The sequence below is a fragment of the Cyprinus carpio genome, chromosome A17, assembly GCF_018340385.1.
Source record: "Cyprinus carpio isolate SPL01 chromosome A17, ASM1834038v1, whole genome shotgun sequence".
Classification (NCBI taxonomy): Eukaryota; Metazoa; Chordata; class Actinopteri; order Cypriniformes; family Cyprinidae; genus Cyprinus; species Cyprinus carpio.
In genome coordinates this window covers 25,750,210-25,765,347 of record NC_056588.1, presented here as the reverse complement: position 1 = coordinate 25,765,347, position 15,138 = coordinate 25,750,210, and the positions used below count along the sequence as shown (strand labels likewise).

General features: G+C 37.5%; 1 protein-coding gene across 3 annotated transcripts in view; it reads left to right on the top strand.

The window, feature by feature from the left end:
- Positions 1-2,173: 2,173 nt before the first annotated feature.
- The window catches only part of dph6 (diphthamine biosynthesis 6), a 34,043-nt gene continuing 21,078 nt past the window's right edge, over positions 2,174-15,138 (top strand). For 2 of the 3 annotated variants that reach the window (XM_042774519.1, XM_042774522.1), the window contains exons 1-4: positions 2,174-2,335; positions 2,459-2,550; positions 3,412-3,602; positions 14,047-14,120. In XM_042774519.1, coding sequence (XP_042630453.1) covers positions 2,313-2,335; positions 2,459-2,550; positions 3,412-3,602; positions 14,047-14,120 — 380 coding nt within the window. In that variant the 5' untranslated portion in view covers positions 2,174-2,312. The remainder of the gene's footprint in view (positions 2,336-2,458; positions 2,551-3,411; positions 3,603-14,046; positions 14,121-15,138) is intronic. The other variant, XM_042774520.1, reaches the window with a different exon arrangement.

The following is a 15,138-nucleotide window of genomic DNA, read 5'->3' as shown; positions in this document are numbered from 1 at the left end:
GATTGCAGTGTATAGTAAGTATGCAGTGTCCTGCCTAGTGTTTGAAGGCAAGATCCTGAGAGAAAGCGTGCAGAACACGGCCTGCCAAACGCTCAGGCTTTACTGCTCCACGAGGATCTGTACAGCAGAAGATGAACGGCATCTGAACAGACAGGTCTGCTGCGTGTTTGCGGCCGCATGAAGAATTATGAGCTGAACTGATTCCTTCTGAAAGTCAGAATCTGGATTTTGTGGTACTTTTGAGGCTGGGCAGAAATCTGCCTTAAGTGCGGCTACAAATGCGCTCTCATTGCAGAGGAAATACTTGTCAGATGATGTGAATAGACTCGCAGTTATGATTCAATCATACTGTAATTCTGCAGGAAGCTGAAGTTATTCCTGGGAGAGTTCAGGCCCGTCAGGAGCTTCGGTGCTGGAATGTGCTGCCATCCTCACAGAAGAGCCTAAAACAGGCCGTTATTCACAGCAGACGCTCTTTTGGAAATCTGTCATAAGTAAAGAAGTGAAATGAAAAAGACAATAATAACTCTGTCAGGTCAGTGTGTGTGATGGTGAAAATATTTCTATAAAACTGCGAAATTGCTCAAAGTGTAATTTAAGGAGCAATTTGTCCCTGCAACAAGATGAGCTTGTCACCGCGAACACAAGCTGTTTTGTTGTCCTCTTAAAGAAGATGAATAGATGTGGAGCTGAACCTTGACTGCCGCGACTCTCTGGACGTCTGTGTCATCATTTCACAGCTTCTTATTAAGTGCAAAGTTTTTGTGTCCTTGTTCGACTAAGATGAGTTTGTGTGTGTGTAAATCAGCTTTGAGATGCCCACAGTCTTTATAGAAAAGACCAAAGACTTCATTCAGAGTGTCTGCGCTACTGTAATTTCAGTATCGTTGACATGTAGATTTTATTAAAGAAAACGTTCACCCAAAAAATTATAATTTGTTGTAAATGTCCTTTCAAGATTAGGATGAGTTTGTTTCTTCATCAGGTTTGTAGAAATGTAGCACTGCATCAGTGTCTCAGCAGTGGATGCTCTGCAGTGAATGGGTGCCGTCAGAATGAGAGTCAAGAAATGTGAGTATGTAAATCACGAGGTTGTCCATTTACATTCGAGTCAATTAACAATCAACCATTTCAGCTAAATGAGTGTTGAAGAATGATAAATCAGATGAAAAACTAAAAGATGATACGCTGGATTTACTTATCTTTTCAATGTCAACAGGTTCCATGTTGCAGTTAATTAACATTATTTATTTCAGTAAACTAAAAAAAATTATTACATAAGATTAATTCAATGTGTTTTAGTTAATAAAATTTTTTTATTTGATTAAATTAAAGATAATTATTTTATGAGATTAATTCAATGGCATTTAGTTTGTTGTTGTTTACAAATGTCTCTAACGAGCACAAGAACATTTTTTTCTTTTTTTTTGTTATGTAACTTTAGTTTTTTTTTTAGGTGTTATGTATAAGTTTTATTGTAGAACATTTTTTTCTTTTTTTTTGTTATGTAACTTTCACAAATATATATATATATATATTTAAATAGTCTGAACACTATCGTTAAATAATTTTTTAGTGATAAATTCCAGGTAATTTATTTGCGTCCCTTCTCCAGATGTTCACTGATGGACTGGAGTGCTGTGGATTACTTGTGGATTATTGTGATGTTTTTATCAGCTGTTTGGACTCTCATTCTGACGGCACCCATTCACTGCAGAGCATCCATTGATGAGACACTGATGCAGTGACACATTTCTACAAACCTGATGAAGAAACAAACTCATCCTGATCTCAGAGGATGAGCACATTTTCAGCAAATCTTTATTTTTGACCTAACCATTCCTTTAATAAAAACAATTAAAGGGATAACGTCCTGGGAACCCCAGAGAGAACGTTCTCTTTTGATGGATAACGTCCTGGGTGAACGACTGATGATGCTGTGCAGGGAACATTTTCAAAATCTCCTTTTAGACAAAACACAGTATCGTCCTGGGAACCCCAGAGAGAACGTTCTCTTGTGAAAATTGTTTCTATGCAATTTTTTATTGTTTGAATTTTTTTTTTTTTCTTTTTTGTTTCAGTTTATGGTGTATTATGGAATATATTTGATATTTATGAAGAATGACCCATGTGTGTTTTAGCGCTCAGTCAGAGCATTTCGTGCAGGCGCATCGTCAGGCAGCTACACGAGGGGTCCTTCAGACACCCGGAAGCGCGCCAGTGTTTACAGCCGAGTGGGAGAAACACGTGTGTGATGATCAGCAGTCGCTGCATTGGATTCTGTGTGTGTGAGCAGCTGTGAACTAAAGATCATGAGAGTTGTTGCGCTGATCAGGTAACGTGATTATAACGACTCTTGAATGTGCTGCTGTTTGAGTCTGTCGATCAGTGGGTGATCGGTGTGTGTGTGTGTGTGTGTGTGTGTGTGTGTGTGTGTGTGTGTGTGTGTGTGTTTCAGCGGCGGTAAGGACAGCTGTTATAACATGCTGCAGTGTGTGTCTGCTGGTCACTCTGTCGTGGCTCTCGCGAACCTCAGGCCTCACACACACGGTAAGATCACACTTTCTCTCTGATCTCTGTTACTGGCACGAGATAACTTCATCAACAAAAACTGTTTTACACGACCCTACAGTTACACTTAATCAGAAAACCAGCAAAATGATTAGTCAAAACAAAACAATAATGCATTAGTCTATAAGAAGTGTACTATAGCTAAATGCTATAAATCACAGAACTGTTCAGGTAAAACGTCACCACTTACAGTGCCTAAACACCAATTAGTTTATTAGATGTGTACTTTTCTATCTATCTATATGAATATATAAATTTATATTATTATAATGATTTCTGAAGATCATGTGACACTGAAGACTGGAGTAATGATGCTGAAAATACAGCTGCGCATCACAGAAATAAATTACAGTTTAACAGAGATTCACAGAGAAAACAGCTGTTTTAAACTGTAATAATATTTCACATTTTTACTGATTTTCCTGTGTTTTTGATCACATGAATACAGCCTTGGTGAGCAGAAGTATGGAAGCTTGTTTCTACCACAGCATTAAAAAAGAAAGAGACATTTCTGATTTTTTTTTTTGTTTCTCCTGTGGAATATATATATATAATTTTAATTGCTTATTACATGTTACATGTACTTACTATTATAATAACAATAAATTATGCATAATTACATGCAAGTAACCAAATAGTGTATTTAATTAATAATGCTCAGTATTTAAATGTATAATGTCGCTCTAAAGATAAAGTGTAACCCAACAGTCTTTTCTCACAATATTTTTTTATATTTAGATGAAGTTTAACAAAACAGTCTTTTTTTATAATATTTGTGTCCTTGTGTGAACTCTGTGACTGTTGTGATGTTCTTCCAGTAACGCATGTGTTGTGTGTCAGTCCCAGATGAGCTGGACAGCTACATGTATCAGACGGTGGGTCATCAGGCCGTCGACCTGTACGCCGAGGCCATGGACCTTCCCCTGTACAGGCGCACTATCGAGGGCTCCAGTCTGCACACGGGGAGAGAATACAGCCAGACCGCAGGAGATGAGGTGGAGGATCTGTACCAGCTGCTCAAGCTTGTGAAGGTACTCCAGTGTGTGATCAGACATCACTAGTGCTGAGAACCAGAGAAAGCCTTGCCCTGGTGTAATGTGAGACTGTCCTGTCGAGGATGTTTTGTAGCATATTTAGCTGGAAAATATCCATTTCTGCAAATAATGGATTGTGTTGTGATTCATTAAAGGCATAGTTCACCTAAAAATGAAAATGTGCTGTTAGTTTACTCACCCTCAGACCATCCAAGATGTCTGTGACCTTCTTATTCAGTGGAACATTAAAGAAGATTTTCAGCTGAAACCGTGCTCATTTAAAGTAAAAAAAAAAAAAAGCAGATCGAGCACCACAAAATAAATCCCAGTGGCTCCTGATGATGTATTGAGATCGAGCGACTCAACATTATTTACAGCATCATTACGTGTAATTAGTGGTCGACCGATGTGTTTGCAAGGTTTGTGAAATAAAATTTTCATAAGCCATTCAAAGATTTGTTTAAATGATGTAAATGCGTGTTTGCTGAATGCTGACGGCAAATGAGAAAGTGTTATAATGTTTGCCTTTCTATTACTAAAAATATAAAAGCAATCGTTATAATACTTGCTGTATACATTCATTCCTTTGTTTAACAGTTCTATCTGATTATTAGACAGAACTGTTAACAACGACAGAGAACAAGAGGAAGAGTGTGAGGACTGTGCACCGTCAAAATAAAAGTCCCGCCTCGAACACATCGGCCAAACAGAAAAACTTATCAGCCGTGGTGATAAATCGGTCGACCACTACTTGTAATCCAGAGCCTCAGGCAAATGGGGGAAATATGATTCTTTTCCACGAACTGGTTGTTTTGGAAAGTTTGATTCAATGAACTGGTTCAATTCACAAGTTCGTTTAAGCAATCACACAATGACATCACATATTTGCAATTATATTATTAAAGCACCCAATAATGATGTGAAGCGTGAATGTTTTATCATGTCTAAAGCATATAAAGTGAATAAACTAGTCTTAATCAACTCACCTTTTTACATAAACACTGAGAAACCATAAAATTGTTCATTTGGCCCCTTCATTCAAGCTCTCGGTTCACACATGCTCACATCAGCGGCTCATCGATCTTCAGTCCGAGTCGAAGCGTTTCCTCAGTTCAGTGTCTGATTGAGGATCCTCAGTTCACTGAATCAGTTCATTCATCATAGATACGCCGGTGTTTCAGCTCATTTCCAGTCAGAGTGTCTGTCAGACGTCTGAAAGTGAGTTTTGATTGAGTAAACTTGTAGATCTGAGACACGAACTGATTCAGATGATTTGATGAACTGGTTCAAACAGTTCACTAAAAAGAACCGGTTCAGAAGAATGATTCGTTTGTGAACAGGACATCACTCTGGATCACAGGTGATAATGCTGTCAATAATGTTCAGCTTCTTGCACAGACTGATCATTTCTCTTCACAAGGCCTCAGTATATCATCAGGAGCCACGGAGATTTGTTTTGTGTTGCCTGTATTTGCTTATTATGACTCTCAAGTGACAGTAGCTGCTAACTTGTGTTTTATGAATCACCAAGGAGCACAGTTTCAGCTGATTCTCACACAAGAGTGCCGTCAGATGTTCAGGGCTGGTTGTTTTGGGCTGGAGAAGGTTAGACGGAATTACGGCGTATTAAACGATTCTGGTTCTGATTTCAGACTCTTTAAGTAGAGCTCAGTAATTGATCCTGACTATATAGTGTACTAGAACAACACATTTTCAAGAGCTCATATCATGAGCCGCATCACTGTCTCTTCGGAGTCTTTAAAGGCTTATTCCACTGAAAACTCCTTCATCTTTTACTAGATGTTTGAGAGATGTTTGAGTCCAGACGCTGGACGTCGTTGCTCTCTGTAACTGTGTGATTACCAGCGTTCTTCATAAAGTCTTCCGCTGAAGAAAGAAGGTCAGATAGGACCGTGGAAGAAAAATAATGACATGTCTTTGAAACAAAAAGCATGTTGAATTGCACTAACTGAAAAAATAATGCATTGCATTAACAGTGCTTGTGTTTTAAAAGCCTTGAATTTTCAGGGTTTGTATTTGTAACATTTGAACATTTCGATTCAAACATTTCACACGCATTTTCATAACTAAAAATTAATTAATTCATATTCACCTTCCAGAGTTGACTTCTGAAATATTCAGTCTGTTTAAAAATATGATGTATAATATTCGACAGACAAGTTTTTTGCAAATTCGCTTCCATTAATTCAGTGGTTCAAATTTGGCAGAAAACTCAGCATCACACATCCAGGATCTGCAGGAAAAGCTGTTTTTTATTATTAGAATGTTTTTTTTTTTTTTTTTTTTTTTTTTTTTTTTAAAGAAATTCAGTTTCTCCGTTGTGATTATTCTGGATTTATGATTTAATACACACTTATTATTAAAAACAGTGATAATCAAACGAAAGCATAAAACATTAATCCTTTAAAATGTAATCAAATAAAAACGAATAGTTACTTTTTTGGCAAACAAAGTGCTGCATAACAGAAGCTTACTGTTAAAATTAAAACACGGAAGAACAATTGAGTCATAGTCCTTAAAAAACTGAATAATTTTATTATTATTATTTTAATTATTACTTTGAACAGTGCATTCTGCTGTGCGATAGTAATATCTTTCTGTCACAATTTCTTCAAGTTAAACCAAACTTTTATTTTGACAGGTTTTTAGCGATTCCCTTAAATCTCAGTTGGTCAGCTGTACTCTAACCGCCCGTCTCCAAACACTCACGGGTCACAGGGGTCAGAGGTCAGTAGGTCACAGCTTGTTTCAGTGTGAACTCCTTGCTGAGCAGAAGAGACTTTTTCAGAAGCATTAAGAATCTTAATTATTCCATCTTTTAACTAGTGTTTCTGGTGTATGAACAGAAGTGTGATAATGTGCTATTCATGAAACAGTCATTTAAATGCTCTAATATTATTGTTAACATTTCAGTTTTGCATCACATTAATCATACCATTTATCAATACAATAAATACTAACGTAAAATTATTTGTGCACAACCTAATTAATATTCACAAAGCTTCCCTTTATTACACTTTTGATATCAGTGATACTGGTGAATGTAATTTTGCACAAGCAAGGTTAGATTCGTTCTTGTGTTAACACATGCATTTGATTGTTGTTTCTGTCCTTTTGCATCGTTAATGTGATTGATTATTATTATTGTCTTTTATGATCGACATTATTGGACACCGATGCATCTGATAAAACTTTAAGCTTCTCACATCTTTTCTTTTCACAAACGTCACAGCACACGTTTCCAGATCGTAGAGAACGATCCAAAAAAAGAGAGAAATCTTCATTTTGATGATGACACAATTAGCATGCAGAAAGTTCTTTGTCTGGCCAAGTTATTCCAGGATACCAGAAAGTTATCTTTTCTTGTGTTTTGTTTTAGAGTGCGGTTTGATTGCGGTGTCAGGAGTGGTGTGATAATGAGCTGTTAAATCAGAAGTGTGCTCTGTTTGGGAAGTGTGATGTTTTAAAAGATTCATCCAGCACTTTGACTTAATTAGATGTTATCTTTTGAGCAAATGACACTTGAACATAAATGAGTGGCTGTGCTGTAGGTGTGTGTGTGTGTGTGTGATGGTGCAATAGTGCCATCTATAGCTGTACCTGCATGCAGCACAGGGGAAGTTTCTCCTCTGAGTAAGACTCTTCAGAATCAGGGGGATGTGGTTTTCTTCAGTGAGTGTTATTGTCAATACAAAGGCTGTGTTTGACCGTGAGGACGTGTCTCAGGTGTTCCTGTTTTTTTTGTGTCGTTTTATTGTGATGTGTTCTCTGTTTTTTGTTGTTTTTTTTATGTTGTGTATAATATAATATATCAATTTTTTTATTATTTTTTATTTTTTATGTACAGTCAAATTTCTTTTTTTTTAAATAAAGCTTTACAAGTAACTCTCTCTCTCTCTCTCTCTCTGTTTCCGGCGCTCGCGTTGCATGGTAGAGTTGCTTGCGTTCTTTCTCACAGATTTGTCAGGAGGCGTGTGTAACAGACCTCGTTCGATGAAAGAGAAAGGGACTCTCTGTACCTCGGCCCATATACGCGCACATTGGCGTATGTCAGCAGTAAAGGCGGAGAAATCATTCATATCATCAAGTGCTATATAATTATTATGAACATACAGAAAAAAATACTGTAGATATTAGATGAATAGATAACAGGTAAGGATTTAACTATATTTTACTCCATTGTTACGGCTAAAGCGAGAGAAAAATACTTGTTACATTATCATAATAGGCATGGAAAACCATCAAAGCTTGGGGAACATTTTTCGGAACGTTTTTGGAAACAGGGGCTAGTGGTTTTTGGCAGGAAAGAGTGTTTCCATTGCTAGAGCATGAATGAATACAAATAAAAAATAAAACCCTATATATTGATTGTTGGGTTATTATTTTAAAGCAACTGTATTAATATTTTTCTTTCAAGAGCAAGTGAGATATTTGGCTTTAAATTTACTTGTTTTTTTATTGACAGTTAAAGGAGAGGGGTTCACCCAAAAAGGAAAATCACAGGTACTCACTCTCAAGTCCTTTGGTAAACCTGATGAGTTTTGTTTAATTCTGTTGAACATAAAAGTTCATTCAGTGTGGACCAGCAACTGTTTGGGTCCCCGCACATTGCTTCAGAATCTCTGCTTTTGGGTTACGCACCAGAAAGAAATGAAAAACAGGTTTGGGACAGCAAGAAGTGGAGTGAATAATGAAGAATGAAAGTTAAAATTAACTGTTTCCTCTAATGACTGTCATCATCATGTTTAGTGCTATATGACTGCTTGTACTTTGGAAGACTGCCGGCATTTTTTTTTCTTTCTTCACTTTAGACATGCAATCAGCCGTTTTAACTTGAATGTTTTTAGGACAGCATCTAGCACACTCAGATCGTGAAAGAGAACCTCCATACAAGCATTAAGACATCCGTATTGAGAGTTTTTTTATTGCCGAATCATGTGTACACGCTCAGAAAAAGCACATCAGAACAGGACGCCAGTGAAAAGTTTAACTGGCAAGACTTTAAAACCCACACAGATAATGTGCTTGTGTGATCGTGAATAAGTGCAGAGTAACTCTAGTGCTGAGTAACGTGTGTTGTGAATGTATGTACTGTCTTCAATCCAGAGCTCTGGAGCTGAATCAGTGTAGATCGGTGGCTCGGTGCGTTAAATACTGTCGTCTCGCGGGCGAATAAATTATTCTTGACGCGTGTTCCGAAACCCGCCTCACGGAGAAGTCAACATAGACTTACTTTATGTTTTATTTGTTTGTTCATCCTACTTACTTGGCATCCGCTACTGGCTATCATACCAATAACTTTGATCTTTACAAGAATTCAAATCCAGCAATGAGCAAGTCCTGACATTTATTAGACATCTACCTTAAAAGCACGGCCAGTTTGTGCTTCAGAAAAATCGGTGAATCTTGCGGTCCCCCCCCCCCTGTATCCATCACCATGCTGGAATCGGAGACCTGTAACGCATGATTGGTCACCCAGAACCACGGTAATGTTAAACCTTAACACCGGTGGTAGCCCAGGAGTAATTGTCAAACGCCATTTCTTGATGTTTATACAGCATTAAAGGTATTTTCCTACAAGCAGAAAGACACGGGACGAGTCTGCAAAATTCAAAGTTGAAATTAAACTTGAAATTTGGTCAAAGTTAGCATAAATTAGAATCATCAAAATCCTATATGGACCAGTATCCTGTAAATGTTGTTCACCAAAGTTTGTTGACCAGTGAATCCCTCATGTTCCCCCGCAGCGTCTCTGTTGGGATGGAATGAAGTGGCCAGGAGGACTGCTTGTGTGTTCACGCACATATAAAGACGCCTCGCGGTGAACCCTTTGGGCAGTTAATTTCAGCATCGCCTGAGAGTGAGGACATAAATATAAACAAGATCATTCAAAAAGCATGTTTACCCGTGAACATGTTTTGTAGTGAAGAACCATCAATTAAAGTTTAGTTCACGGTGGGGGTGGCAGAACGGGGGGCGCGTCAGAAATTAAAGCTGTCCTTTTTGAGCTGCATAGCACGCAATCGTTGCAGAAATCTACTGATTATTTTCACTTTATGTGATACTGCGCTTACAGCTGTTTGAAAAAACTGTTTAATTTTTAGACAGTATTAGGCACACAATATTTTCTCAGTCATGTTTGTAAGCTTAACTCAGTACAGTTATCTTAGCCAATCATAAAATGGTGCATTTCGGCCAACTAAAGAGACCAATTAATTTGTGGGCAAGACTTGGTACACACTGTTTTCCATATTAATATGTTGCTTGTATAAAAACTTTAACAACCTAGTAAGAATAGTTAAGAATGTTGGTTTGAATGTTAGTGTGGGCATTGATCAACAGTATATTCCTTAATTAGCATTTTGGACTTTACATTTGGTAACCATTTACATGGATTGTATATAGCGGTACCGGAAGTCTGAAATTTTTGGTACTTTTTTTAAGTAATGACAACAATTTTTACTAAAATTTTTTTTTTTTTTTACCTCTCTAAGATCTTTGATTGTTTTTATTTTTTCTTGTATGCTTTTCTTTGAGTATTTAATATATATGGTCCAAGTTTCTTTTGTAGGGTTTTTATGTTTTATCATCCCACAATATACTGCAGTACAAAAGTGCAACAATATTATCATGCGTAGTGATATTGTGTATCATTCAGAAGTCACCCAAAAATTTAAGTTTGAAGTTTAAATTCAGCATCAAATATGGTGAACCCAGAACGTCACACATTTGAGCTTCATTGTTTATTAATTATAGTTTATAAAAAAAAAAAAAAACTTAGAAAAAGATAATATTTCAGCCTGTAGTCAGGGACTATTTAGCACTAATCTTTAACCCAGAAACATCTGAAATGTAACTGATTAGCACAAAACTTGAAATTCATGAACTTTTATTTTGCATTTTTGTCTTTTTGCTCTTTTGTTTGGTTTGGTTTGGTTCAGTTACAGCGATCAGCAGATATAACTCTGAGGGGTTTTGAGAATAATAGTGCAGATGAAATCTTCACACATCAAAAACACAGCTTGTGTGCCAGCAGTCCTTTCAAGATCTGTGAAGAAAACAGTGAAGTTTAATGCCAGACAACAGAAGACAAATATCGACGACTCTCTCTGAGTGAAATATAATGATCTGTGAACAACAACCCATCCCTCCCTTCTGCCTGTACTGTATGTGCACTGTACTGCACCACTGTATCTCCACAGAAGCACATCAGACAGCAGTTAAAACCATACTTACAGGATTCTAATCTTAGCTGATTAATCTTCTAATCTAGCCTTCTAATGAACATTTTTATCTCATAATTGCGAGTTATAAATTCGTAACTCTGGGTTGATTTCTCAATTTGAAGTTTGAGTCTTTGTTTTTGTTTCTGCCATGGAATAAAAAACAATAAAGGTAATTGCGATCGTTTTTATGCTTTTTTAATTTATTTATTTTTAATATAAATAAAAATGAAAAATTAATGTCTCACAATTAATAACTTTAACAATTAATACATTGTAAATAAATTAATTGATAAACTAATAGCTTTAACAATTAATAAGTAAATTCTAAAAAAAAAAACATTTTTGCGGGTTTACATCACACAATTTTAATTTTAAGAGTCTCTACCTCGCATTTCTGATTTTTTTTTTTATCAGAATTGTGAGATAAAAAGTCACAGTTACCTTTAATATATTACAGTTCTGTAGTAGAAGAAATAAGTTTCCTAACTGTTTAATCTTTTATTAAATTTCTTTAATCTTTGATGTTAAAATTAACATGAACTATAATGAATAAAAGCTTAACTGATGTTAAAACTGTAAAGCGTTACGTTCTTCAAGCATTGCATCCCTACTTTCCATTAAACATGTTTTATTGGGATGTCCTGCTTTTAATGGACAACATTTGTATTCGATAATCTCACTTTAGAAAATCAGATTTTACTAGAAAAAGGCTTAGAATTCTTGTCATAGGTAAAAGTAAAATATCTTAATCTTAGTTAAAAGTAATCTTAATCTTAACTGCTGTATTTTTGGTTATTTTCTCTGCTTTAGCACTCGCTCATGTCCTGAGATTCAGCAGCGTTCGGTCACCTTCAGATTCGTTTGCTTCCGCCGGCGCGTGTAAGAAACACACACCAATCAGAGGCGGAGCTGAAGCTGCTCTTTAAGGAGCCCCGCGGGCCCCGCGCTCCGCTCCAGTATCGACAGACGAGCGTCCCGCGATAGCGGGGTCCATCAGGCCCCTCCAAACACACCTTTGTTTTCTCTCCTCCGCTCCATCTTTTAACCGGCGTCTTCAGAAGGCCGCGGGCGTCCAGGTGGAGTTCTCCCGCCGCGAGGGCTCAGGAGCGGGGCCACAGCACCGCGATCGATGGCTGGAGGTGTCAGGAGTGCTGGAGAGAGAAAAAAAAAATCAAACCCGTCTCTGATTACTTCCACATTACTGCTGAAAAAGAACATAAAAAGAAATGGATACCTTTAAACCTGCTTACTACATAAATGATGACCTCTGGGGTCACTCCCAGGACGGCGGCGATCGATGGCGCAGCTAATAGAAGAGCGCTTTACCTGTGCGGGTTTGCAGCCGGAGGAACGTCCTCATTAAATAACTCCAGCCGAAGCCACTGCCGCCACATTTATTTGATTACTGTCGACATGACATTTACATCACAGCGTCCTGCAGCAGGCTTCAGAAGTCAGCCTTCGTCCTCTCTGAATCAAACATTTGTTCTGCTTTTATTATTTGGATTTAAAATGAACAAATCTGTCATCATGTACTCATGTCTCTCATGTTATTCCAAACAGATACCTTTAAATTTTTATCAATAGTTAGGGGTTCAAGAGAATGTGATTGTGAGAACGGCCTCCTCCTAAAAGTGATGGTGCAGACCAAACCGTAAGTCGTAGAGACTTGAGACTTGGAGGAATGGTAGTACTCTCACCGTCTACAACGTCACCAAGGATCGCCCCGATCGGCCTGACGGGGGCGCTACAGCGGTCAGAAGTACGAAATCGCACAGAACTCCTAAACCATTATATCGTTGGAAACTCAGATTTGATGGTCACTTTCGGGGATTTGGGATTTTTTTGAAAAACCTACTTTTGCGAACTAGTCCTAGGTTTTTCACCCAGATCGGAACCAAACCAGCACAGAAAGATTCTCTGGAGAGTGAACATTAGTAATGATTAAAAAAAAGCTGAACCGTTGACACACCGTCGTGACGTGACACCAAAATGTTCGTCAGGGGCGGAGCTGCTTTCCAAATGAAACTCTTCTGAATTTGCTCTCTTTTAAATCGAATCAAAACCCAGCTAGTTGTGAATTGATTCGTCCATGATGCACAGGCCTTATTGTTAGTGAATAATGACTTAACGTCATTCCCTCCTCCGTTCTGTAAAGTTTCACATGACTTCGGACGAGACTTGAATGCAAAGCACAAGTCTGTTGAATGTGCAGCGTGAAGATTCATCAGAAGTTCTTCTGTGCTCATGGGAATAAATAACAGCAGGGTTTGATTTCATATTTAGACGGCGTGAGGTTGCTGTTTGTTTGCCTCAACGGCTGAACGAGACTCCGATCATGTCAGATGTGTGTGTGTGTGTGTGAAGGCAGGACAAACACACACACACACACACACACACACACACACACACACACACACACACACACACACACACACAGTCCCAGTGCCAGATAAGGAGTCTAGCCTCAAGCTCTTGTAATTTGTTTGTATTTTCTGCCTAATGTAGTTTGCTCAATCTAGTTTAGTGCTGATGGAAAGCGATAGGCCTTATCTGTGTTTGCCAAAGGCATGAGCGTCTGACAGCGCTTGAGCGGCGTTCCAGCACTGATGCTGTGTTCATGTCTGACCACAGGGATGAACTACACACGGCTCGGAGCTCCTCCAGGTTCAGTGTTTGTGAGGATAATGTGGACGTACAGGAGAGAGATATATTGGGAATGCACTGTGATTGGCTGATAAAAGCGCTGTCTGACGTCAGCCAATGGGTTTATAAACTAGCCCATAATATCCTGTCAATCAATAAAAGACCGCAACTCATAATGTGTGTAAAGAAAATGTCTCTTATATAGAATTTAATGCAGTAAACGTTAATAACACATTGATAGAATCTTACTTTAAGAAACAGCGCTGCTAATGCAGGTTCTGTTTGACTTTGTAAATTAACCGTAGTTCAATCCAGGGTTGCCAGGTCTGCAGTTTTCACCGAGCGTTATTTGTAGCACCTCTCATCCAATAATCACAGAGAGCTTTGTGATAAGAAACAAAAGCTCATCTCTCATATCTGGTTATTTTAACACACAATTCAGATTATAAATGCAGTTTTTATGTTTTTGAATGTAACGGCATCGCTGGGTCACTCTATCATGTCTATCGATCATCTCAGATCTGACTCGCTTCCCTCTCGTTCTTCAGGAGAAGGAGGGTGTTGAGGCCGTGTCTGTGGGGGCCATTCTGTCCGACTACCAGAGAGTACGTGTGGAAAATGTGTAAGTTCTGTCTTGCTTCTCCTTTCTCTTTCTCACACCTGAAGGACACTGAACTGACCCCGTCATGTCATTGGGTGATTTACAAAACAGTAAGCCAATACAGCAAAGCCTTGTGTTTAAAAAACATGTAGGACCACACATCATTATTGGTGAATAAATTAACTGATAAATGCTAATGTGCTCAGGCTTATTTGTCTCTCTGTTCTTCAAACTCAACTTAACCTAAGAGTGAATACATCAAATAGACATTTATAGAACGTTATCAAGGTGTGATTTGATCTACCTGTGTTCAAAAACAAAGTATAGGGTCAGGAAGATTTTCTGCTCTTCTGCTCACCAAGACTGCATTTATTTGATCAAAAATACAGTAAAAATTTCTGGAAATATATTAGAATGTTAAAACAGCTGTTTTCTGTGTGGAATCTCTGTTTAAACTGTAATGTATTTTCTGTGATGTGCAGCTGTATTTTCAGCATCATTACTCCAGTCTTCAGTGTCACATGATCTCCAGAAATCATTCTAATATGATGATTTGCTGCTCAAGAAACATTTCTGATTATTATCAATGTTGAACACAGTCGTGCTGCACAATATTTTTGTGGAAACTGTGATACATTTTATTTTTCAGGATTCACAGATGAGTAGAAAGTTCAAAAGAACAGTGTTTACTTTAAATAGAAATATTTGTAACGTTAATAATGTCTTTACTGTCACTTTTGATCAATTTAATGCATCCTTGATGAATAAAAGTATTTTAAATAGAAATGTTTTTAATTTTAATAGTGTTTTTTGTGTCTATTTTGATTTATTTTTATCAATTTTTAATGCTCAGAAAGAATCTTGTTTTATGAAAAATTTGAATGCATAACTTTATAATATGTTTATAATGTGTATTTGAGTGTATTTGAATGATATTGGTTGTTTTAATGGTTGTTTCCAAGAAGGTTTCTCTTGTATTTCTCTTGTCTTTCATTGGTCAGTTAAACAGATGATAGATAGTTTCAGACATGAAGCATGT